This window comes from Salmo salar, chromosome 13, assembly GCF_965601325.2.
Source record: "Salmo salar chromosome 13, fSalSal1, whole genome shotgun sequence".
Taxonomy (NCBI): domain Eukaryota; kingdom Metazoa; phylum Chordata; class Actinopteri; order Salmoniformes; family Salmonidae; genus Salmo; species Salmo salar.
The window spans coordinates 54,394,488-54,420,912 of NC_138303.1; the positions used below are offsets into that span (position 1 = coordinate 54,394,488).

The 26,425-nt window shown below is 42.7% G+C and overlaps 1 protein-coding gene across 9 annotated transcripts in view; it reads right to left on the reverse strand.

Moving 5' to 3' along the window:
- Positions 1–26,425, reverse strand: part of LOC106567401 (peripheral-type benzodiazepine receptor-associated protein 1) — a 196,810-nt gene that overhangs the window by 103,724 nt on the left and 66,661 nt on the right. For all 9 annotated transcript variants that reach the window (XM_014136586.3, XM_082960200.1, XM_014136590.3 and 6 more), the window contains one exon: positions 691–798. In XM_014136586.3, coding sequence (XP_013992061.3) covers positions 691–798 — 108 coding nt within the window. The remainder of the gene's footprint in view (positions 1–690; positions 799–26,425) is intronic.

Consider the following 26,425-nt stretch of genomic DNA (forward strand, 5'->3'; position numbering starts at 1 on the left):
TCCGTCTCATGCTACCACTAGAGTGAAAGCACTGCCAGCATTCAAAAGTGACCAAAACATCAGCCAGGAAGCATAGGAACTGAGAAGTGGTCTGTGGTCACCACCTGCAGAACCACTCCTTTATTGGGGGTGTCTTGCTAATTGCCCATAATTTCCATCTGTTGTCTATTCCATTTGCACAACAGCATGTGAAATTTATTGTCAATCAGTGTTGCTTCCTAAGTGGACAGTTTGATTTCACAGAAGTGTGATTGACTTGGAGTTACATTGTGTTGTTTAAGTGTTCCCTTTATTTTTTTGAGCAGTGTATTTTTGGTCAGTATACAGTATATATTAACGTGTCATGAGAAAAATTGTAGTGAGGCAACATGAGACGTGAAAGGCTAACATTTTACTCCAAAACAGGAGTTGATTCTCTCTCGCTCCCTCTCAAAAACATCCACCATGGTCACATGACCAATATCTGCGCTCTGGTTGAAGGATTCCTAAAGATTGCCCACAAGGTGGTGCTGCCGGTCAAAATTGCAAATTTTCAAAGGAAAAAAGTTTCTGCAACCATTGCAGGCAACATTGCTCTGCAATATTGCCTTAAAGAATTGTGAGTTTATTATCAACTTTAGTCTAGACGAGGCCTCTACCTAGCCCCTAGTTCTCGTCCAGACCTCTAGTCTAGTCCATGTAAACACTCACCAGCAGGCCGTTCTCCTCTCTCAGGTTGGTGCAGGTCTTCTCCAACACATCCAGAGCTTGCAGCAGCTCAGAGTTCTGACGCACCAAGAACCCATAGTCAGTGCCATTCTGGAACACAGAGATAGAACACACGCATCAAGACCATGTACATGCTTTCACTCCACATTTACAAGTCTTGCCAGGACATTACATTAAAGATGGAATCTGCATTGGGGAAAAAAGCGCCACTGTCCGCCCCAGTACCTTTGTTATTGTTTTGGTTTTGTGGACCGAACGGAGGTGTGTCAAGCAGTGTGGTAAAAACATTGCAGTACATATTCTGCTGTTCTATCACACATGCAATTATGTCCAAGGGAGAAAAAAACAACAGTGTTTGTTGTTTGCATTAACGTCTTTGTTGTTGTAATATCCCAAAGGGAAGTGGCAGTTTCACCATTAAGGATTCCAGCTTAAAGATACAATACGATCAATTTTTTTATTTTTTTATTTCACCTTTATTTAACCAGGTAGGCAAGTTGAGAACAAGTTCTCATTTACAACTGCGACCTGGCCAAGATAAAGCAAAGCAGTGTGACACAGACAACAACACAGAGTTACACATGGAGTAAACAAACAAGCCAATAACACAAGAAACAAGTCAATGATACAGTAGAAAAACGAAAGTCTATATACAGTGTGTGCAAAAGGCATGAGGAGGTAGGCAATAAATAGGCCATAGGAGCAAATAATTACAATTTAGCAGATTAACACTGGAGTGATAAATGAGCATACGAAGATGTGCATGTAGTGCTGTTCAATAATAATTTCAGCTTTCTAGCAAACCAGTGGCGTGGCTGCTGTACGTTTGGTGATTAGTCTTTTGGTCCCCTTGATGAATCTCTGCACTGCAGTAGAGATTGCTTACTGCTTCCAGACCACTTTCTTATTACAGACCACATTCTCATGGTGTTGTGTCATTAACATTCAGCTGCTCATGTCCTTCAGGGGAAACATTCTCCCACAGTCCCTCTTCCTTTCCATACTCCCACAGTCCCAAAAAGCCTCCCGACTCTCCCTCCATAGCCCCTATATAGCCTCCCTCCTCTCCCTGTCTGCCAACCAATGTTGTATTGTTTGTACTTTCAAACCAATGCTGCTGATCTTACAACTAACGCTGCTCTCAGGGTAGTGGATGACAGATGACAGCTCAATGAGTGGGCCTTTTCAGTAGAGAAGGCTCAATCAGCCCACCACACTGCAGCCTGCCTGGCTGGCACTGAACTCCTATAACCTGTTAGTCACACTCAGAGCACGGATAAGAAAGTAGAGACTAAAGAGAGATCACAAACACATATCTGGCAATAGCCGTCACTAACACAGAGAGGCTGCTGCCTACATAGACTTGAAATCATTGGCCACTTTAATAAATATATCACTAGTCACATTAATAATTCCACATATCTTGCATTACTCATCCCATATGTATATACTGTATTTTTATACCATCTATTGCATCTTGCCTATGCCGCTTAGTCATCACTCACATATTATCTTACCTTTATTTAACTAGGCAAGTCAGTTAAGAACAAATTCTTATTTTCAATGACGGACTAGGAACAGTGGGTTAACTGCCTTGTTCAGGGGCAGAACAACAGATTTTTACCTTGTCAGCTAGGGGATTCAATCTTGCAACCTTTCGGTTACTAGTCCAACGCTCTAACAACTAGGCTACCTATACATTTATATGTATATAAGCTTATTACATCCCTTTACTTAGATGTGTGTATTAGGTAGATGTTGTGGAATTGTTAGATTACTTGTTAGATATTGCTGCACTGTCAAAACTAGAAGCACAAGCATTTCGCTACACTCGCAATAACATCTGCTAACCATGTGTATGTGACCAATAACATTTGATTTGATTTAAAAAACAACAGTATAATCCGACATGCCCTCCCTCCATCTTAACCGCATCTGGTCTGACATAAATCTAAGACGTAATCACGGACTCCGGAGTTTTATGAACTTAGCGGTTGATCCACCCTGTCCCTTCCTCTTACTTGTCCTTGTCAACTCCTTGGCACAACACAAACCAGCTCGCTATCCTCAGAGCCTCCAATGAATGGCCAGCAGGACGAACCGTTAGAGGGGTGACTGACTTTCATTTCCAGTTCAGATGCCCATCATGAGCTTGTGTTTATGTGAAGGCCAGTTGAACAAGGGGCCCTGCCATGTTCTTAATGCCCATATGGAGGACACATATGAGTTGAGATCACCCTGCTCTGTGTGTATTATGGAGAGGAAGTAGGAATATTAGTTTGAGGGGTACAATTACAGTAGATCAATTTCAATGTATGAATGGAGGATCCTGCCAGAAAATCAGGAAGGAAGAACCCCTGGAAAAAAACACTACATCCCTGATTAAATGACTTCTGAGGGATGGAGGGAGCAGCCAGACCTGGCAGAGTTGAGGGTCTGATGGAGAGTGAGCAGATGGACAGACAGAAGAGCTGGACGCGAGATGGGTTTTTGTCCTTGGAGTCAGTCAGTCAATCAATCAGTTAGCAGCCCCTGGGCAAACACCTCATCCAACACACTGTTCCCCCAGCTAAGAGAGTAGAGTATGTTATACTGTAGGGTCATCTGGGTTTGCCATCGGACAGAGCATTAGTGTTGCATGGTATACCGAATTTTTTATACAAAAAAATAATAGTACAAAAAACGGTGGAATTTTTGTTACGTTCAGTTCTACTGTCAAATGTGTCTCACGTGATTGAGAGGATCAAGTCTGTCTATCAGGACACCCCCTTTATAGTACAAAGAGCAAAGTTCCTGCTCCACTCATTCCTTGCTGCATTGTTATTTTCCCACTCATGCTGCACAGAAGAATAATGCAACACAGCATGTAGAAATGTTGAAACTGTTCATTACTGTTCGCAAAACAATGTCCATACAGGCTAGAACACGTTTACAATGCAAGACAATACAGGTAGCTTCCAGCTTAAATTGTAGGCTAACTTTCCTTGCTAGCTTACAGCTGAAGCAAACATTAATTCACTACCCTAGTACTTTCTGATAATATGCTAACCATAGCGCAAAATATACTGATTTGAAAGCTGATTGTCACTAAAAACTTTATTAATTCACGTAGTCTCCCTCACCACTAAAAACCAATTAACTGCTTTATCTCACCCACCTCCTGTCTAGTTGCCACTAGATTCCATAACCATAAAGTGAGATTGCACAGCCACTTTCTGCCTCCTAAATGATTCATAAATCATTCCTTTCTTAAAGAAACAGCACACACGTTCATAAAAGAAGATATTGCTTCTTCTGTTCAAATGTTGTTGATCAGTACAATAAAATAATATGCTCTCTGAGCAATTGCCAACAAAACAAGTCCTACATGGAAGGGATTGTTTGTCATCTGTAGCCCCATTAAATAAGCTAAAGCAAGCCCAATAACTCAGTGCGTACACACAATCCTATCGAATAATATGCATTCGCCTGTATTATGAAGACATTTTTTATCAACGTTTGTTAAGTTAACAAACATATCAACAACTAAATATAGCCACATGCAAACAAGCATACATACAAACCTTTTACATTAAACAGACACATCATATGAATTAATAATACAACAAGTTTTAATTTCCTTATTGTTTTAATTGTAGTTAAAGTAGTGCCATTGTTTAAATTAATTTAAGTTAGGTTGAGTTAGACCATTTGCATTGGTGAATATTAAATGTACCTAATATTACAAGCAGTTGAATGAAATATACTACATCTTTATCAATGTCAGAATTTCTTAAATAAACCTGTCCTGTTTTCTTTGAAACAAAGTTCTGTATGTCAATCCCCCAAAATCTACTGTAAATACAGAAATCCCAATTATAGTCAATATTCAGCATGAATCTTTGCAAAACATGTTTCACAGGATAAATTCTATGTAACATCTTAAATTAAACTTAATTTACCCTGTTACTGACTAGGGATGCACGATATATCGGTAAGCATATCAGAATCAGCCGACATTAGCTAAAAATGGCAACATCGGCATCGGCCCGATGTCTAGTTTAACGGCGATGTGCAAAACCGATGTCAAAGCTGACGTGCATACCTATATAACGTAGGTAGATGACGCAATGATGCCTTGAAAAATACAGTGCTACACGTGCAACACATCATTCCTAAACTAGCCCACAAAGTCTGCTGTGTGGATCTATTTTGAAGTTTCAAAGGAAGATAACAAAAAGGCCATATGCAACGTATGTGCTGCTATTATTTGCCAAGGAGGGGAGAAAGTGAAATCTTTCAATACCACAAACCTAATAACTAATTTGAAAGTGCATCACCCCCAGACGTTCAGCGACTACTTAAAACTAAACCAGGAAAATAACTAGGCGCTCACTTCCAACAACTAAACAAGTTCAAGTCGAGCAGTCATTTGAAAGACTAAGAACATTTCAGCGAGACAACCCAAAGGCAAAATCCATTAAGGTCAAGATAATGGAATTCATTGCCCTTGACAATCAAACGTTCTGTCGTGGATGATGTTGGCTTTCGCCGACTGGTACATACTACCAAGTCGGTGCTATTTTTCAGATATTGCCCTATCGGAGTTACACAGTATTGTTGAACCGCACATCCATGAGCTACTTGCTATGGCTGTCACTGCTATTAGCTTCACAACTGACATTTGAACAAGTGATGTACTTGTTGTCTTGTTTTGCACGCTTTGTACAAAATAATAAAATGCAGAACTACAGGATATTTCTTAACGTAGCTCTTTATTAGCTAGCTACAACTTGCATGTTCACTTATCTCCAACCATGATCAACTGACCATGACCTAACCCTCTGGGAGGTCTTAACCAATCATAGCACTGTATGATATGTGGTAAAATGCATCCAATTATAATTCAGTATGTTTACACATATGAATATTACACTTGTCTAATCTACTTGTCCTCTTGCTCAGTTGTGCACCGGGGCCTCCCACTCCTAGTCTAAAGAAGGCCAGTTGTATTGCTTCTTTAATCAGCACAAACAGGTTAGCTGTGCTAACATAATTGCAAAAGGGTTTTCTAATGATCAATTAGCCTTTTAAAATGATAAACTTGGATTAGCTAACACTACGTGCCATTGGAACACATGAGTGATGGTTGCTGATAATGGGACTCTGTACGCCTATGTAGATATTCCATTAAAAATCAGCCGTTTCCAGCTACAATAGTCATTTACAACATTAACAATGTCTACACTTTATTTCTGATCAATTTGATGTTATTTTAATAGACCAAAAAAATATTTTCTTTCAAAAACAAGGACATTTCTAAGTGACCCCAAACTTTTGAACGGTAGTGTGTATATATATATATATATATACACATCGGTTTTGCACATCGCCGTTAAACTAGATATCGGGCCAATGCCGATGTTGCCATATATACACACACACACACACACACACACACACACACAAAGGAAATATCACATTTAGATAAGTATTCAGACCCTTTACTCAGTACATTGTTGAAGCACCTTTGGCAGTGATTATAGCCTTGAGTCTTCTTAGGTATGATGCTACAAGCTTGGCACACCTGTATTTGGGAAGTTTCTCCCATTCTTCTCTGCAAACCTTCTCAAGCTCTATCAGGATGGATGGGGAGTGTCACTGCACAGCTATTTTCAGGTCTCTCCAGAGATGTTTGATCGGGTTCAAGTCCGGGCTCTCTCTGGGCCACTCAAGGACATTCAGAGAGTTGTCCCGAAACCACTCCTGCCTTGTCTTGGCTGTGTGCTTAGGGTAGTTGTCCTGTTGGAAGGTGAAGCTTCGCCCCAGTCTGAGGTCCTGAGCGCTCTGGAGCAGGTTTTCATCAAGGACCTCTCTGTACTTTGCTCCATTCATCTTTCCCTCGATCCTGACTAGTCCCAGTCCCTGCCACTGAAAAACATCCCCACAGCATGATGCTGCCACCACTATGCTTCACCGTAGGGATGGTTCCAGGTTTCCACCAGAGGTGACTCTTGAGAGTTCAGTTTCATCAGACCAGAGAATCTTGTTTCTCATGGTCTGAGTGTGCTTTAGGTGCCTTTTGGCAAACTCCAAGCATGCTGTCATGTGCCTTTTACTGAGGAGTGGCTTCCGTTTGGCCACTCTACCATAAAGGCCTGATTGGTGGAGTGCTGCAGAGATTGTCCTTCTGGAAGGTTCTCCCATCTCCACAGAGGAACTCTGGAGCTCTGTCAGAGTGACCAGCAGGGTTCTTGGTCACCTCCCTGACCATGGCCCTTCTCCCCCAAATGCTCAGTTTGGCTGGGGGGCCAGGTCTAGGAAGAGTCTTGGTGGTTCCAAACTTCTTCCATTAAAGAATGATGGAGGCCACTCTGTGCTTGGGGACCTTCAATGCTGCAGAAATGTTTTGATACCCTTCCCCAAATCTGTGCCTCAACACAATCCTGTTTCAGAGCTCTACGTACAATTCCTTTGACCTCATGGCTTGGTTTTTGCTCTGAAATGCACTGTCAACTGTGGGACCTTATATAGACAGGTGTGTGCCTTTCCAAATCATGTCCAATCAATTGAATTTACCACAGGTGGATTCCAATCAAGTTGTAGAAACATCTCAAGGATGATCAATGGAAACAGGATGCACCTAAGCTCAATTTCGAGTCTCATAGCAAAGGGTCTGAATGCTTACGTAAGTAAAGTATTTGTTTTTTATTTGTTATAAATTTGCTACAATTTCTAAAAACCTGTTTTAGCTTTGTCATTATGGGGTACTGTGTGTAGACTGATGAGGGGAAAAAATAATTTAATCAACTTCAGAATAAGTCTGTAACGTAACAAAATGTGGAAGAAGTTAAGGGGTCTGAATACTTTCCGAATGCACTGTAAGTCAACACTAATGACCAGCTGTTTGACTGTCCTTCCATCTGATGCTCCTGTGTGTTTCTCCTCCTAGGATTCTTCCTTCTGTATTTAACCTATAAGCCAGACCAGCCTGGCTCTCTAAAGGATTGGTACATTTACATTTCAGTGCAGATTGGTGGTGCCAGAAACCACAGATTGCTGTTGGGTGAAAGCAGACAACATTTGGATTGGTGCTCTCAACAGGTCTCATCTGGTGATGAAAACAGCAATGTTTAGCTACAGTAGGCCTCAACCAAAACAGCCCAACAGACAGATAGATACCTATGACATGTTTGGCCATCCATTTTAGATGACATCTTCCTGTAAAATAATTCAGATTCAGTTTGTGGGGATGAATTGGCAGAGCTGAAACTGATGTAGAAATTAATGATGGTCCTCTCTCGTGCTGGCAGCCCTGCTAAAGATGATGAATGGATGGATGGATGGATGGATGGATGGATGGATGGATACACCGACTACAGGAATTGATGTCTGTCACAGTTGTACTGCTACCAGAATATCAAATCTATTCTAAAAACTCCATTACTCCCCAAATGAGTCCAGCACTAGTAGTGATCGATAGTTACATAGCGATACTGACATTTTTTGTTAGGTAACGTTGTATTTCCATGACTGGAAAAAAAAACGGATTTTCTCATGCTCTCGTCTCTCTGCAGCAGACTGAGTATACCAAACATTAGGAACCCTCCTAATACTGAGATTCACCCCTATGCCCTCAGAACAGCCTCAATTCGTCAGGGCATGGACTCTTACAAGGTGTCAAAAGAGTTCCACAGGGATGCTGGCCCATGTTGACTCCAATGCTTCCCAATGTTGTGTCAAGTTGGCTGGATGTCCTTCGGGTGGTGGAAATTGTAGCGCGTGTAAGTTGACACACTCAAACCGGAGCGCCTGGCACCTACTACCATACCCCGTTCAAAGGCGTTTGAATCTTTTGTCTTGTCCATTCACCCTCTGAATAGCTACATACATAATCCATGTCTCAATTGGCTTAAAAATCTTTCTTTAACCTGTCTCCTCCCCTTCATCTACAGTGATTGGAGTGGATTTAACAAGTGACATCAATAAGGGATGATAGCTTTCACCTGGATTCACCTGGTCAATCTATGTCATGGAAAGAGCGGGTCCTCTTTAAGGAATACCTGGGATAGGATAAAGTAATCCTTCTAACCCCCCCCCCCCCCCCTTAAAAGAGTTAGATGCACTATTGTAAAGTGGTTGTTCCACTGGATATTATAAGGTGAATGCACCAATTTGTAAGTCGCTCTGGATAAGATGACTTAAATGTTAAATGTTATGTACACTCAGTGTATAGTGAGCAATATGTTTGGAACATCAAATCGTAATTAAACCGCAGTATCGAATCGCAATATATATCGTATAAGTACCTAAGTATAGTGATCATATCGTATTATGAGGTCACTGGCAATTCTCAGCCCTAAGCACTAGCAGTTTTCTATCAAGGCAGATAGACGTGATTGCAGAATGAAGGTATGCACATTTTAGATGACAGTTATTGGTCAGCCAAATTAACATTTACATTTTTCTTAAGACACATATTTTTGCCTCTCCTTTGCTCCTGACTGCATGTGCTAGCATAGAAATAGAATCAACAGAATGGGCATCTCCATTCAACTCAATGATGGCATAATGGGTGGACTGGTGGCCATTGCAAGTGTACCCATAGGAGCAAAGCAGGAAGTAGAAGCAGGAAGTAAAAGCAGGAAGTGTACCAATCAATATGTGCTGTGATTTGTTGATTCAACTCAACTGACGTTACAAAATATACATGCCATTGCATGAGCCACATCAGTTAACATCATTTGAATTAACATTCTACATTACCATGGAAATTATTGCATCACAATACCAGGCAGCGATTGCGAGTGGACCAATGAGTTTACCAGGCAAATTGCCAGGGTTAGATGTTTGAAGCCCATTCTATTCATTCTATTTCTATGTGTGCTGCTACTACATAGGGTGTTGCCTAGGCAACCAAAGACTCATTCGCTAAAAGATCTTGCTTGTTTCAGCAAGGAGCAACAAAGTTTCATCATATTGTAAAGAGTCCATGTAACCTCAGAAACGGACTCAACCACATGAATGCCTGGACGTCACATCTTCAGTCAGCTGTTCGTTATGGTTATGATGGTTATTTTATTTTCATGGCGGTCTTCAGTTAGATGGGCTTAAGACTAAGCCCACTGATTTGCTTTTCTCAGCAAGTGCCTGGGGAAGAGTTGGCCTAGCTATCGAGTTCAGTGGTGAAGCACTGTGTCCTTGAGATATTTTCAGCCCGTCAGTTTTTACCAGCCACAGTCCCTGTATCCTTGTTAGTGCCATCTTGCCGAGTTGGCAAGACACCACAAACAGATCTGGGACCAGACTGTGTCCTAGTGTACTGGTATGACCCAGTGGAGAACTCCACTCCACTAAGGTCCAATCCATCAGGTCAGATGTAGCCCTGCTCCAGCCCAGCCTGACAGAATGAGCTCAGCCTCAGCCTGGTCTTTATACTGATGTCTAATGGTGTTGGAGCCCATCCACATCCTGTCATTGTTCACTAGGAGGCCTATTGGTTGGAGTATGCTAACGTACGGCAAGTGGTACTGGAGCTCCAAGTCTACGACAAAAAGGCTCTTTAACAGCTTCTATCCCCAAGCCATAAGACTGCTGAACAATTCATCAAATGGCCACTCGGACTATTTACATTGAACCCCCCCCCTTTGTTTTTACACTACTGCTACTCGCTGTTTATTATCTATACATGTACCCCCACACATTGACTCGGTACCAGTACCCCCTGTATATAGCCTCTCTATTGTTATGTTATTTTCTTGCGTTACCTTTTGATGTAATAAATTTTTTTAACTTTAGTTTATTTAGTAAATATTTTCTTAACTCTATTTCTTGAACTGTATTGTTGGTTAAGGGCTTGTAAGTAAGCATTTCACGGTTGTATTCGGCGCAAGTGACAAATAAAATGTGATTTGATTTTGGATTTGATTTGATTTTGGAGACTCACTTTTAGGAGTGGTGTAGTAGCCCGTTCTTTTCCCTTCTAGCAAAGTGGTGGTATAGCTAGTACTTCATGGTTGTGTTCCGAATGGAACCCTATTCCCTATATAGTGCACTATGGGTTCTAGTCAAAAGTTGTGCACTATATAGGTAATAGGGTGCTATTTTTTATTTAACCAGGCAAGTCAGTTAAGAACAAAATCTTATTTACAATGACGGTCTAGGAACAGTGGGTTAACTGCCTTGTTCAGGGGCAGAACGACACATTTTTACCTCAGTGATTCGATCTAGCAACCTTTCGGTTACTGGCCCAATGCTCTAACCACTAGGCTACCTGCCGCCCCGTGTGTGGTCTGTTGTGTTTGTGGTCTGTTTATGTTCCCCTCCACAAACGGTCATGGTGACCCCTCTCAGACAAAAGAAGGGGCTGCAGGCTGTCTGTCAGGCTAGGTACGTACGCTCAGGGCCAGTGGTTTAGTATTCAGACTGCTCTAACTCTCAGCTTTACACACCCACCCCCACCAATCCACCCACACACAGGCAGAGCTGGCTCGCTCATTGGCTCAGTAGGGCAGGCAGGCAGGCAGGCAGATTTAACTCAGCAGCAGAGCAGGTGTCCCTGAACCAGTATTTGCCAGACAGAGATAGAGTGTAATAAGCCTGAGGCGAGGTGAGGCTGGCCCACCCCACATTCTACACACCACAGACATACTACACACTCACAGAGACAGAGACCCAACACATACACACACTCCACCCCGCCTGGCTGTGGCCTGCACCAGTCAGTCCATAATCAGGCTGGATGCAAACAGAGATAATTGAAGGCCGTCCTCTCTTTCTCTCTCTGTGTTTCAAAACACACGCTGACATCACCAGCCTGGGCCAACTCCGGTTGCCATGGTGACCCCGTTGTTTTTCACTCAGCAGACAGAAGTCATTTAAAAGACCATTGAGATGTTGCTGTTTCAAAATGGATCTTAGCAGACTCAAGAGACTTGACCTAGTTACTACTGTATAGGTGTTTAAAAAAAAACACGACAACAGAATCAAATGGTGCATCAATGGGGTAGACAGGATACAATATGAATATTACAAAGATTATTGAATCATTTAATTCATTTTCATAAAAAATGCAGGGTGGTATTTTAAAAATGGCCTTGTGAGAATTGAATTGATGGTTAGGCCTATTCTAACGGAAACCCATTAAAGAGTTGTAAAACACCCCCAAAACCCCCCATTGAGACGGAGCCTGTCCTCCTAGCCTCTGTATGACTCCTGAAATACTGTAGTGAAGCTGACAGGAGTCATGATGAGAGAGGAGACAATGGATCAGAAGAACACGCACAACCTGCACATCACCCTGACAGGTGCTGGTATGTCTGTGTGTGTGTGATGCGGCGCGCGTGTGTGTGTGTGTGATGCTTTCGTGTGCTGTGAGAAACGTCAGTACGATCTAGGTCAAAGTGGCCTGTTTTCTTGATAGCGTATTTTCAGGAGCACTATAGCGGGTATGGTTTCAGCCACCACCACAGAGGTACAAGGAGAGTGTTAAGGAATGCTGCTGCTGTCAAGCCTTCTGGTCCTCTCTGTAGTGCTCTCCCCCTCTCATCTCAACCCTTTAGGATTCTCAGATATCCTCTTATAGACACACAGGTGAAAGGGCAGTGTGCACTTTCTCTGAGGCCGGCATATAGCACCTGTTCAGCCACAGACAGACTGAAGACCCCAAGACAGCTTAAAACCACAAACAGACCACAGGACAGTCTACTGAACGGCCAACAGCTTCAAACTAGTGATGGGGTAAAAAGTACCAACTAATCGAACATATCTGTTAGAGCCATTTTGCATGTGAAAGAAAATGTAGATCAACAGTCAGGGTAGTGGACCCTACGCCCTTGAAACCAGACTACGATGGGTAGTAAATGGTCTACAATTCAGACATGGATTGTGTGTGTGCTAGTCAGAGGCTGAACAGGCATGACAAAAGATTCAATTGCCTTTGAACGGGGTATGGTAGTAGGTGCCAGGCACACCGGTTTGAGTGTGTCACGAACTGCAACGCTGCTGGGTTTTTTCCACACTCAACAGTTTCTCGTACATATCAAGAATGGTCCACCACCCAAAGGACATCCAACTAAGTTTACACAACTGTGGGAAGCATTGGGGTCAACATTTGCCAGGATCCCTGTGGAATGCTTTCGACACCTTGTAGAGTCCATGCCCTGATGAATTGAGGTTGTTCTGAGGGCAAAAGTGGGTGCAACTCAATATTAGGAAGGTGTTGTTAATGTCTTGTACACTCTGTGTATGGTAACAACACAGAGCCACCTGAACGCCACGTGCAATCCCACCGGGACATTCTGGAACATAGAAATGTGATTATATTTCTATGGGTATGGAACTGTTGGTGGAAAATAACTGCCTCATCTATCTACACAGGCTTACCCAAGCTAGGGTTTATCCATTGTTCTCCCTCTTATAAAGAGCAGAAGGCATGTCATGTAAAATGTATGTTTTAAGATGAATAGCTAGGGATGTGGGCCATCAATTCACTAGTTACGTCCTGACTTCTTAACTATCGGAGAATGGAGGAGATTCATCTTTGGAGCCGGAAGGTCACTGCTGGATAGGTTTTTACCCAATCAAAGAAGGAAGTAGTGCTAGAAACTGTTCAGAAATGGGACAGAAGAACATCCTTAAGAAAATGTGGTTCTCTATAGAACTGAATTATTCACTGCCTTAAATTATAAAACATCCAACATTCTGCCTGTCTGTTTGAGATTCTCAACAGGATAGGAACATGTTTAAATCCCCAAAACATTGTCTCATTCAGACATCACATCATCTGATGGCAATGAGCGTCCCAAACAGTGAAAATGTGATGATATTTGGATTAGAGTTGTATGGTACACCGGTACCAAGGAAATGTCACGGTACCAAAACGTCATAATACATGATACTACCCGTACTTTTTCCGCCCTACCATTCTAAAAAACCCGCTGGCTGGCGCTTGTTATAAAATGTTTTAGGTTCAGTTACATTTTTTAAGCAACAGCAACTAGCATCTTGTCTGCACCATTCCAATAATGCCCACTTCACCTTTATGCGCATATCAAGTGTGGCAGCTGTAATCCGCCAACTGCATCCCCTTCCAGCCATTACTCATCAACTTCTCTCTGTCCGCTCTGCCTGCGCATCTAATACTCTATTAGTCATTTAAATATAATTTAGCCATCTTGGAGACCTTGATCCGTCTTCTGTTGTTACATTGGTACATTTGATACATTGGAGCAGCGTGCAGAGCGAGCAAAGTTGATAAATTGTATATAATTTAATCCCTGATATAACCAAGAGCACAGGGCAATCTGAGTATAGGCTTTGCAAGTTCACTGTCAAGCAGCAGTGCCAGCTTCGCAACAGGCATGCTTGCAGTTTTACAGCAAAGAAAACAGCTTGTCTGGCTCAAATTGTTAAAAACAATATCACTCTTGGCCTCCCCAGTGGTGCAGCGGTCTAAGGCAATGCATCCCAGACTGTGTCGCAGTCGGCCGCGACCAGGAGACGGCGCACATTTGGCCCAGCGTCGTCCGGGTTAGGGGAGGGTTTGGCTGGCCAGGATGTCCTTGTCCAATCCCGCATGCACGCTGACTTCGGTCGCCAGTTGTACGGTGTTCCCTCTGACACATTGGTGTGGCTGGCTTCCGGGTTAAGCGAGTAGTGTGTCAAGAAGTAGTGTGGCTTGGCAGGGTCATATTTCGGAAGATGCATGGCTCTCGAAATTCGTACGGGAATTGCAGCGATGGGACAAGACTGTATTGGATATCGCAAAATTGGGGAGAAAAAGGGGTAAAATAAATGATAAAATAATAATAATAATATGACTCTCATAACAGGAGCTACTTTTTTTTCTTCCTGTACGATTTCACGCGCATTTAATATAATTTCACAAACCATGTGACTGGCCATTTTTTGTACTAATCCTGGCCTGCTAATTATTGGTTTGATAACAAACAACGTTGTTCAGTCATGCTAGCTAACAACCTGGTAACTGGACAGTAGGTCTAGGCAAATTTGATTGGCCCAGGAAGAAAGGAAAAAAGGGTCTGCTACTAATGAGATGTGCTTCAAAAGGTAGGATTCATATAGGCCTAACTATACATAAAATCTCTCTCTTTCTGGTGCTCCTTACATTCTGTTTGATGCCTAACGTTTTTAAAGTTGGGAGCAGTGTGTGTGTTTGTGGGAGCGAGAGTGATGTGTGTTTATGAGAGAGAGGGAGACTGAGTGTGTGTGTGTCTGTTAACTGAGAGTAGAATGTTTCATGCAGTGTTTTCCCCTTACTGCCAAAATGACATGCAGATCATTGTGCATGTATACTGAACAAAAATATTAACGCAACATGTAAAATGTTGGTCCTATGTTTCATGAGCTGAAATAAAAGATCCCATCCACCTGACGGGTGTGGCATATCAAGAAGCTAATTAAACAGCATGATCATTACACATTACACTTGTGCTGATGACGATAAAAGACCACTCTAAAATCTATAGTTTTGTCACAACACAATGCCACAGATGTCTCAAGTTTTGAGGGAGCATGCAATTGGCATGCTGACAGCAGGAATGTCCACCAGAGCTGTTGCCAGAGAATGTAATCTGCATTACGCTACCATAAGCCGCATTTCCAACGTTGTTTTAGAGAATTTGGCAATACGTCCAACCGGCCTCACAACCGCAGATCACGTGTGACCACGCCAGCCCAGGACCTCCACATCTGGCTTTTTCAGCCGCTGGATCGTCTGACACCAGACACCTGGACAGTTGATGAAACTGTGGGTTTGCACAACAGAAGAATTTCTGCACAAACCATCAGAAACGTCTCAGGGAAGCTCATCTGCATGCTCGCTGTCCTCACCAGGATCTTGACCTGAATGCTGTTTGGTGTCGTAACCGACTTCAGTGGGCAAATGTTCACTTTCAATAGAGATGTGTTCTTCACGGATGAATCCCGGTTTCAACTGTACCGGGCAGATGGCAGACATCAATAGTGTATGGCGTTGTGTGGGCAAGCGGTTTACTGATGTCAACTTTGTGAACAGAGTGCCCAATGGTGGCAGTTGGGTTATGGTATGGGCACGCATAAGTTACAGATAACAAAAACAATTGCATTTCATCGATGGCAATTTGAATGCACAGCGATACCATGATGATCTTGAGGCCCATTGTCGTGACATTCATCCACCGCCATCATCTCATGTTTCAGCATAATAATGCACAGCCCCATGTTGCAAGGATCTGTACACAATTCCAGGAAGCTGAAAATGGCACAGTTCTTCCATGGCCTGTATACTCACCAGACATGTCACCCATTGAGCATGTTTGGGATGTTCTGGATCTTTATGTACAACAGTATGTTCCAGTTCCAGTAACTTCGCACAGCCAACAGCCTGATCAACTTTATGCAAAGGAGATTTGTAGCGCTGCAAGAAGCAAATGGGGCGGCAGCGTAGCCTAGTGGTTAGAGCGTTGGACTAGTAACCGAAAGGTTGCAAGATCGAATCCCCAAATCTGTCGTTCTTCCCCTGAACAAGGCACTTAACCCACTGTTCCTAGGCCGTCATTGAAAATAAGAATTTGTTCTTAACTGACTTGCCTAGTTAAATAAAGGAAAAAATGGTTTAAAATGGTGGTCACACCAGATACTGACTGGTTTTCTGATTCACGTCCCTACTTAAAAAAAAAAAAAAAGTTCTGTGACCAACAGATGCATATCTGTATTCCCAGCCATGTGAAATCCATAGATTATGTTTAGAAAACGGGAACAAGCATCACGAGGACAGGGCGCTAGGCCACTCTGAATTCTCCCCCCGTGGTATCGTGATACTACTAGGTATCGTGATACTACTAGGTATCGTGATACTACTAGGTATCGTGATACTACTAGGTATCGTGATACTTGGCCTGGTATCGTAAGTAAAAGTTTTGCAGGGTGACAACACTAAATTGGATAAAACCAATTGGATAAAACCAATTCATAGTAGGTTGACCCAAGTATGAAAAATGACTGTAGCTGGTACATTGAGAAAGTTAATCATAAAGTTACTGGCCCCCTCACACCCATGTCAAGCTCTTGGATTCAATAGGCAGGCATTACTTCCAGCATTATGCAACGCCACGTAATGCCAGAGATTTTATCATCTCAACTAATTTAAATATGTAACGCCTTAAAAACATCACAGGTGCACATCATACGGCTTTGTTTACAAACTGTATTTAAGCAGAACGAAACTGGTAACAAACCCCTTTTTGTGTAGTGAATTTTAGCTAGCAAGCTACTTACCAGCATGATGAAAATAAAAGCACTCTGTGTTGTGACTGGATGCCATAGTGTTAATTTAACGTTACACTATTTTCAGAAGAATGAAGACATCCGACAGCAGTGGCTGCTATTCATTTCGGGTGGACAGGCTGCACCGAAAATTACGATCATGTCACGTGTGAGCATTCCACATTGCTTTATCAATTGGGGAGAACATTTGATAGGAGTTGCCAGGAAGCTAATCCTGAAGACGCCATCAATAACAGTGGAACAGTGGACCTTGCCAACGCTGACCATAATGTGACTATCAGAGTTTGATGAGTCTGACACGGTGGCTGTGGCTTTAACTGTGGCTGCTTTGACGGTATATTTTGTGTAACACCTGATAGTCACTATATGGTTTTTGTTCTTCCATCCCTAAGCCCCCTACATTGAGTCTGAGAACATCCAGCACACAGCTGAAACGAAGGAATGTTGTCCACAAAAGGAGATGTGGTGTGTATAGTATTTGTAATTTATCCATGAAAATCACATTTGCAATTCCATTGTGTGGGTTGTTGTAGCTTCTATCATCGGGACTCATCATCAACTATTTCACTTTACATTATCATCAAGCTAGAATTATAGACATTTTACAAAATTCTACATCTATTCTGTCTGCACAGGCAACCACCGCAGCAGGAATGCTGTGATACAAAATCAGCTTTCCCAAAGGCAAACAATATGCTGTGAAGACAGACCAAAGGGGGATATGCTGTGAAGACAGACCAAATAAGGGGGGGGGGGGGGGGGGATATGCGGAGGTCAACCTTGATCCAGCGCCGTAAGTGGGGAAGCGGTGCGAGCTGTCCATCCCAGGACCCCTGATAAGGAGGTGGCCATAGCTGGATTTGTCTCCCGCTTCAATCTTGGGGGTGACTGAGGTCTGCTTAATTGAAGTGGGGTACATGGGTCCCCCTCCTCTCCCGCGCCCCATCAATCTCTGTAGTTGGTTGCATTTCCTAAAGCCTAAGTAATTCACTTTTACGTGACGTGAGATGAGTGTTACAAATTGTACGAATCAATGGGTGCTGCACACTATAGGGCAGCCTGGTGCTAATATTAGGCTTATGGCTCTAATTCATTTTATCTGTCAAATGATGTCTCACCATTATTGCTGACCTTTATTTCTCATAAGTGTTCATGTTGATAAATATTTCGGCTATGTTGGCTTATTGTAAATGTCTGATCAATACATAGAACTCTGAACATAACTGTAATTTATAATGCTAATGTCAAGCCCTGATCTGTTTCACCTGTCCTTGTGATTGTCTCCACCCCCTCCAGGTGTTGCTTTTATGTGTATTTATCCTTGTGTTTCCTGTCTCTCTGTGCCAGTTCGTTTTGTCTGTTCAAGTCAACCAGCGTGTTTTTCGTGCTCCTGCTTTCTCTTTTGCTAGTCCTCCCGGTTTTGACCCTTGCTTGTTTCTGGACTCTGTACCCGTCTGCCTGACCATTCTGCCTGCCCTGACCTCGAGCCTGCCTGCCACACTGTACCTCCTGGACTCTGAACTGGTTTTGACCTTTTGCCTGTCCACGACCATTCTCTTGCCTACCCCTTTTGGAATAAAATAAATAAATAAGACTCAAACCATCTGCCTCCCGTGTCTGCATCTGGGTCTGGCCTTGTGCCCTTATAGCTAATACAGAGGGAACCAATCAATTGTCCAGTATACTTTATTGTATGCTGTATTCACATACATTCCCTTATGTCTAAGCTTCTAAGGTGACTCAGACTTGTGAAGAAGTGAACTGTATTCTGTAATAAGTTACAAAAAAATATAAACACAATTGTGTATTGCTACTGTTTGTCTGATATCCAACAGTCCATGATCAGCTCTGTTGACCATGAGAGCATTTTACAGAGAATATAGAGTGAGGTATACTAAACTCAGCAACAACAAAAAAACAGCCCTTTTTCAGGACCCTGTCTTTCAAAGATATTTGGAATTTTATGAATTAACTTCATAGATCTTAATTGTAAAGGGTTTAAACACTGTTTCCCATGCTTGTTCAATGAACCACAAACAATTAATGAACATGCATCTGTGGAACGGTCATTAAGACACTAACAGCTTACAGACGGTAGGCAATTAAGGTCACAGTTATGAAAACTTAGGACACTAAAGAGGCCTTTCTACTGACTCTGAAAAACACCAAAAGAAAGATGCCCAGGGTCCCTGCTAATCTGCGTGAACGTGCCTTAGGCATGCTGCAAGGAGGCATGAGGACTGCAGATGTGGCCAGGGCAATAAATTGCAATGTCCGTACTGTGAGACGCCTAAGACAGCGCTATAGAGAGACAGGACGGACAGCTGATCGTCCTCAGAGTGGCAGACCACGTGTAACAACACCTGCACAGGATCGGTACATCCGAACATCACACCTGCGGGACAGGTACAGGATGGCAACAACTGCCCGAGTTACACCAGGAACGCACAATCCCTCCATCAATGCTCAGACTGTCCTCAATTGCTGAGAGAGGCTGGACTGAGGGCTTGGAGGCCTGTTGTAAGGCATGTCCTCACCAGACATCACCGGCAACAACGTCACCTATGGGCACAAACCCACCGTCACTGGACCAGACAGGACAGGCAAGAAGTGCTCTTCACTGACGAGTCGCAGTTTTGTCTCACCAGGTGTGACAGTCGGATTCGCGTTTATCGTCGAAGGAATGAGCGTTACACCGAGGCCTGTACTCTGGAGCAGGATCAATTTGGAGGTGGAGGGTAAGTCATGGTCTGGGGCGGTGTGTCACAGCATCATCGGACTGATCAATCTGATCAATCTCTCTGGTGGCATACTGATCAATCAGTATGCCACCAGCCATACTGCTCGTTCTGTGCGTGATTTCCTGCAAGACAGGAATGTCAGTGTTCTGCCATGGCCAGCGAAGAGCCTGGATCTCAATCCCATTGAGCACGTCTGGGACCTATTGGATCGGAGGGTGAGGGCTAGGGCCATTCCCCCAGAAATGTCTGGGAACTTGCAGGTGCCTTGGTGGAAGAGTGGGGTAACATCTCACAGCAAGAACTGGCAAATCTGGTGCAGTCCTTTGTTCAGGGACACATTATTCAATTTCTGTTGGTCACATGTCTGTGGAACTTGTTCAGTTTATGTCTCAGTTGTTGAATCTTATGTTCATACAAATATTTACACGTTAAGTTTGCTGAAAATAAACGCAGTTGACAGTGAGAGGATGTTTCTTTTTTTGCAGAGTTTGTTTAGGCTCAGAATGACGTGGCCCATTGTTTACCTGGTCATCAATGGTCATCATCACTGACACGGTTACCTGGCAACGACCAAAAGGGTGTTTCAAAGAGCTGTCAGTTAAGGTGAGCTCAAGAATATAAACTCCCTGCCACTAAGCCTGTTCTTTCAGGCTTCCTGATAGTTAGAGATGAGAGAAAGGTCCAATATCTTAAAATCTGAGCATTTTCATAGTGTAAACTATTATGGGGGATGTTTAGGTCATTCAAAGGCTATTTTTATTTGGGAAATAGGATGACTGTGCGGGACCTTTAAGGTAGCCTAGTTGGTGTCACGTTGGTATGAATGATTCGGGAGACAGGCGCAGGAATGCGCAATAGGGTTTTTATTTCTTTACCCAAATTACAGCGTGCCGTGTAAAGGCAGGGGGATGAGGACCAAACAAACACGTATACAACACACAGGGTTGAAACCCAAACAAATAAATAACACAAGTGCACAATGATTATCACATGGGACGAGACCAGTAATGATCTGCGCAATCCACAAGGGCACGAAAGCCAAAACACACAGCACAGGTACAAGACCAACAGACATTGTAACAATAATCGACAGGAAAATAGTAACCAAGGACACACTTATACAATTACCAATCACTGGGAATAGGGGCCAGGTGTGCGAATGAAAGTTCCAGAGGGATCAGTGACAGTTGGTGAGCCATCTGCATTTACAGTAATAGCTCACCTCCGATTCATTTAGGAAAATGCAACATTAGCAAACTGGAGACTCCGTGTGAATGCTTCCAGAGTTCATGGCTCATTCAGGGTTAGGAAGTCTGCTGCTGCATCTGAACAAAATATCTAATGAATACAGGCCTGGGCCCGTATCCACTAAGCATCTCAGAGTAAGTGCTGATCTAGGATATGTCCATAGAATCTTATTCATTATAATCGACATGGCAAAACAGGTCCCAGATCAGCAGAAATGTTCCTACATATCAGCACTCCTACTCTGAGACACTTTGTGCTTACAGCTCTTGGCAAGACAAACCTCTACGTCTCCCCTACATCCCCCAAAACGACACACAGTAAAATGAAGTCGCTTTAATTACTTTAATTACGATAGCAGGGAGAGAGAGGGTCAAAAACAACATACACCCCAGACTGGTTTATAATTGCATTCCATTAATCTGGGAACCACCACCACAGACCGGCCTTACACAATGACACCAATGAAGCGTTAAGACAGACAGAGAGAGAGAGCCAAATCAATGGCATCCCTGTGTGTGTGTGTGTGTGTGTGTGTGTGTGTAGTTGAAGTCGGAAGTTTACAAACACTTAGATTGGAGTCATTAAAACTTGTTTTCAACCACTCCAAGTCAGTTAGGACATCTACTTTGAACATGACACAAGTAATCTTTCCAACAATTGTTTACAGACAGATTATTTCACGTATTATTCACTGTATTCCAGTGGGTCAGAAGTTTACATACACTAAGTTGACTGTGCCTTTAAACAGCTTGGAAAATTCCAGAAAATGATGTCATGGCTTTAGAAGCTTCTGATAGGCTAATTGACATCATTTGAATCAATTGGAGGAGTACCTGTGGATGTATTTCAAGGCCTACCTTCAAACTCAGTACCTCTTTGCTTGACATCATGGGAAGATCAAAAGAAATCAGCCAAGAAATCAGCCAAATTGTAGACCTCCACAAGTCTGGTTCATCCTTGGGAGCAATTTCCAAAAGCCTGACGTTCATCTGTACAAACAATAGTACGCAAGTATAAACACCATGGGACCACGCAGCCATCATACCGCTCAGGAAGGAGACGCATTCCGTCTCCTAGAGATAAACGTACTTTGGTGCGAAAAGTGCAAATCAATCCCAGAACAGCAGCAAAGGACCTTGTGAAGATGCTGGAGGAAACAGGTACAAAAGTATCTATATCCACAGTAAAACAAGTTCTATATCAACACAACCTGAAAGGCCGCTCAGCAAGGAAGAAGCCACAGCTCCAAAACCGCCTTAAAAAAGCCAGACTACGGTTTGCATGTGGACAAAGATCGTACTTTTTAGAGAAATGTCCTCTGGTCTGATGAAACAAAAATAGAACTGTTTGGCCATAATGACCATCGTTATGTTTGGAGGAAAAAGGGGGAGGCTAGCGAGCCTAAGAACACCATCCCAACCGTAAAGCACGGGGGTGGCAGCATCATGTTGTGGGGGTTCTTTGCTGCAGGAGGGACTGGTGCACTTCACAAAACAGATGACATCACGAGGAAAGAAAATTGTGGATATATTGAAGCAACATCTCAAGACATCAGTCAGGAAGTTAAAACTTGGTCGCAAATGGGTCTTCCAAATGGTCAATGACCCCAAGCATACTTCCAAAGTTGTGGCAAAATGGCTTAAGGACAACAAAGTCAAGGTATTGGAGTGGCCATCACAAAGCCCTGACCTCAATCCAATAGAAAATTTGTGGGCAGAACTGAAAAAGCGTGCGCAAGCAAGGAGGCCTACAAACCTGACTCAGTTACACCAGCTATGTCAGGAGGAATGGGCCAAAATTCACCCAACTTATTGTGGGAAGCTTGTGGAAGGCTACCCGAAAGGTTTGACCCAAGTTAAACAATTTAAAGGCAATGCTAACAAATACTAATTGAGTGTATGTAAACTTCTGACCCACTGGGAATGTGATGAAATAAATAAAAGCTGAAATAAATGATTCTCTCTGTGTATGTAAACTTCCGAATTCAACTGTATATATATAAAAAGCACTATTCAATCAGTGCTTTCCTAATGAGGTTAGTTGAACTGCACTACTGGCAGTTGCAAAGAAAAAGCCATATCTCAGACTGGCCAATAAAAATAAAAAGATTATGATGGGCAAAAGAACACAGACACTGGAACTCTGTAATCGAACCCACAAATTCTGATGCTCCAGATACTAAACTAGTCTAAAGAGGGCCAGTTTTATTGCTTCCTTAATCAGGACAACAGTTTTCAGCTGTGCTAACATAATTTCAAAAGGTTTTTCTAATGATCAATTAGCCTTTTAAAATGATAAACTTGGATTAGCAAATACACCGTACCATTGGAACACAGGAGTGATGGTTGCTGATAATGGGCCTCTGTACGCCTATGTACAGTGGGGGGAAAAAGTATTTGATCCCCTGCTGATTTTGTACGTTTGCCCACTGACAAAGAAAGGATCAGTCTATAATTTTAAATGGTAGGTTTATTTGAACAGTGAGAGACAAATATCCAGAAAACCGCATGTCAGAAATGTTATAAATTGATTTGCATCTTAATGAGGGAAATAAGTATTTGACCCCCTCTCAATCAGAAAGATTTCTGGCTCCCAGGTGTCTTTTATACAGGTAACGAGCTGAGATTAGGATCACACTCTTAAAGGGAGTGCTCCTAACCGCAGCTTGTTACCTGTAAAAAAGACACCTGTCCACAGAAGCAATCAATCAATCAGATTCCAAACTCTCCACCATGGCCAAGACCAAAGAGCTCTCCAAGGATGTCAGGGACAAGATTGTAGACCTACACAAGGCTGGAATGGGCTACAAGACCATCGCCAAGCAGCTTGGTGAGAAGGTGACAACATTTAGTGTGATTATTCGCAAATGGAAGAAACACAAAAGAACTGTCAATATCCCTCGGCCTGGGGCTCCATGCAAGATCTCACCTCGTGGAGTTGCAATGATCATGAGAACGGTGAGGAATCAGCCCAGAACTACACAAGAGGATCTTGTCAATGATCTCAAGGCAGCTGGGACCATAGTCACCAAGAAAACAATTGGTAACACACTACGCCGTGAAGGACTGAAATCCTACAGCGCCCGCAAGGTCCCCCTGCTCAAGAATACATATACATGCCCGTCTGAAGTTTGCCAATGAACATTTGAATGACTCAGAGGACAACTGGTGAAAGTGTTGCGGTCAGATGAGACCAAAATGGAGCTCTTTGACATCAACTCAACTCGCCGTGTTTGGAGGAGGAGGAATGCTGCCTATGACCCCAAGAACACCATCTCCACCGTCAAACACGGAGGTGGAAACATTATGCTTTGGCGGTATTTTTCTGCTAAGGGGACATGACAACTTCACCACATCAAAGGGACGATGGACGGGGCCATGTACCGTCAAATCTTGGGTGAGAACCTCCTTCCCTCAGCCAGGGCATTGAAAATGGGTCATGGATGGGTATTCCAGCATGACAATGACCCAAAACACACGGCCAAGGCAACAAAGGAGTGGCTCAAGAAGAAGCACATTAAGGTCCTGGAGTAGCCTAGCCAGTCTCCAGACCTTAATCCCATAGAAAATCTGTGGAGGGAGCTGAAGGTTCGAGTTGCCAAACGTCAGCCTCGAAACCTTAATGACTTGGAGAAGATCTGCAAAGAGGAGTGGGACAAAATCTCTCCTGAGACTTGTGAAAACGTGGTGGCCAACTACAAGAATCGTCTGACCTCTGTGATTGCCAACAAGGGTTTTGCCACCAAGTACTAAGTCATGTTTTGCAGAGGGGTCAAATACTTATTCCCTTATTAAAATGCAAATCATTTTACAACATTTTTTACATGCGTTTTTCTGGATTTTTTTGTTGTTATTCTGTCTCTCACTGTTCAAATAAACCTACCATTAAAATTATAGACTGATCATTTCTTTGTAAGTGGGCAAACGTACAAAGTCAGCAGGGGATCAAATACTTTTTTCCCCCACTGTAGATATTCCATTAAAAAGCAGCCGTTTCCAGCTACAATAGTAATTTACTTAACAAAAAAAACATTCTAAATGGCATGGGGGGGAAAACTAGTGGCGATATGAATCATTTACATTATTGCTTTCAACTATCAGAAAGTAGTCTGGCCCATTATGAAGTCTCATAGATCGATGCGTTGCACTCTTTGTGTTTATAAAGCCCACTTGCATAAACTTCCGTCCCACCTTACTTCATTGTTAACCTACAGATGTACGAGCTACCTGGCCCTGTCTCAGATATGGCTAACTGTGGAGATCCCTTCAATCTCCACTGAGTTAGGTAAATCTGCTTTTTTTTTCACCTTACTTGTGTGGAATAATCTCCAAAGCTCTCTAAAATTGGAAGAGTTGGTGCCTCTAGGGAAATTCAGTCAGCTGATTGAGGACCTTTTTACTGACGAATGTGTATGTTTGATATGATTGTGTTTTGATTTTCGTGTATTAATGTGTATATTGATGAGTATAGCGTTAATGGGTGTGTGTTAATGTGTATGCTTGATACAGGACTCACCAGCATGACTCCCTGTTAAAATAAAGGTTAAATAAAAACTAAAACAAATACAAATGGGAGATGTTGGTGTACACTAACTCAAGGTTAAAGTACAGTGTAATTCAAGGGACAAATCAGTTATGCACAAGTAGTATAATGTAGGCGTTTTCGGCTTATGCATCCTCCTGTCTTTATTCATACTGTATGTGACAGGGGAGAACATAAACCACTTTCTACTGGAATCTGTTATAATAAAAGACAGAATTCAAAATACCATCTTCAGCCAATGACAAGCAAAAGAGAAGTTCAAAACATGTTGCAGGGCTACTTCTAGACAAAAAAGTGTGTGAGAAGGCACTGAGTGGATTTCTTTCTCTCCTCTTTGTTCCCGTCGATCAGGAAGTGATATGAAGTGATGAATGGTGGGATAGACCCCAGAAACAGAACCTTTGATGATCCCACTGACTCGTTAAAAACTGCAGAAGTGCCAGGGAGGGAGTGATGCAAGAATGTTCTATTCCCTCTTCTTCCCTCCCAAGAGTGGGAGTATTGTCCTCCGGCACAAAAAAAGAGAAACTAACCATCTCTGACCTACATCAACACTGTACAGTTACAGAATCACAATGACCAGAGAATGGAAATGATGACCAGAGAATGGAAATGACAACTGCAAAAATGTACTTAGATGTTATTCTGCCATCAGAAGAAGTCTTCTTTTAACACATAACTGTATTCCACCTCAGTTCAAAATGTAATTGAGCTTTTGCCATGGTGCATTCGATGGGAAAACGAACACATTCTGTCTGATCTGTTAGGGAAGATCAATGCCCAGAGACCTGCCATCTCTTTTCCAATTAGCCAACGTCTCTTATTTCACTTAACCAAGTGCTGAGGATAGTCCCTGTTTATAGCCCCTGTTTTGCTGAACATCTCCTTTATTTCTCCCTATCCATTTTGGTTTCCTCATT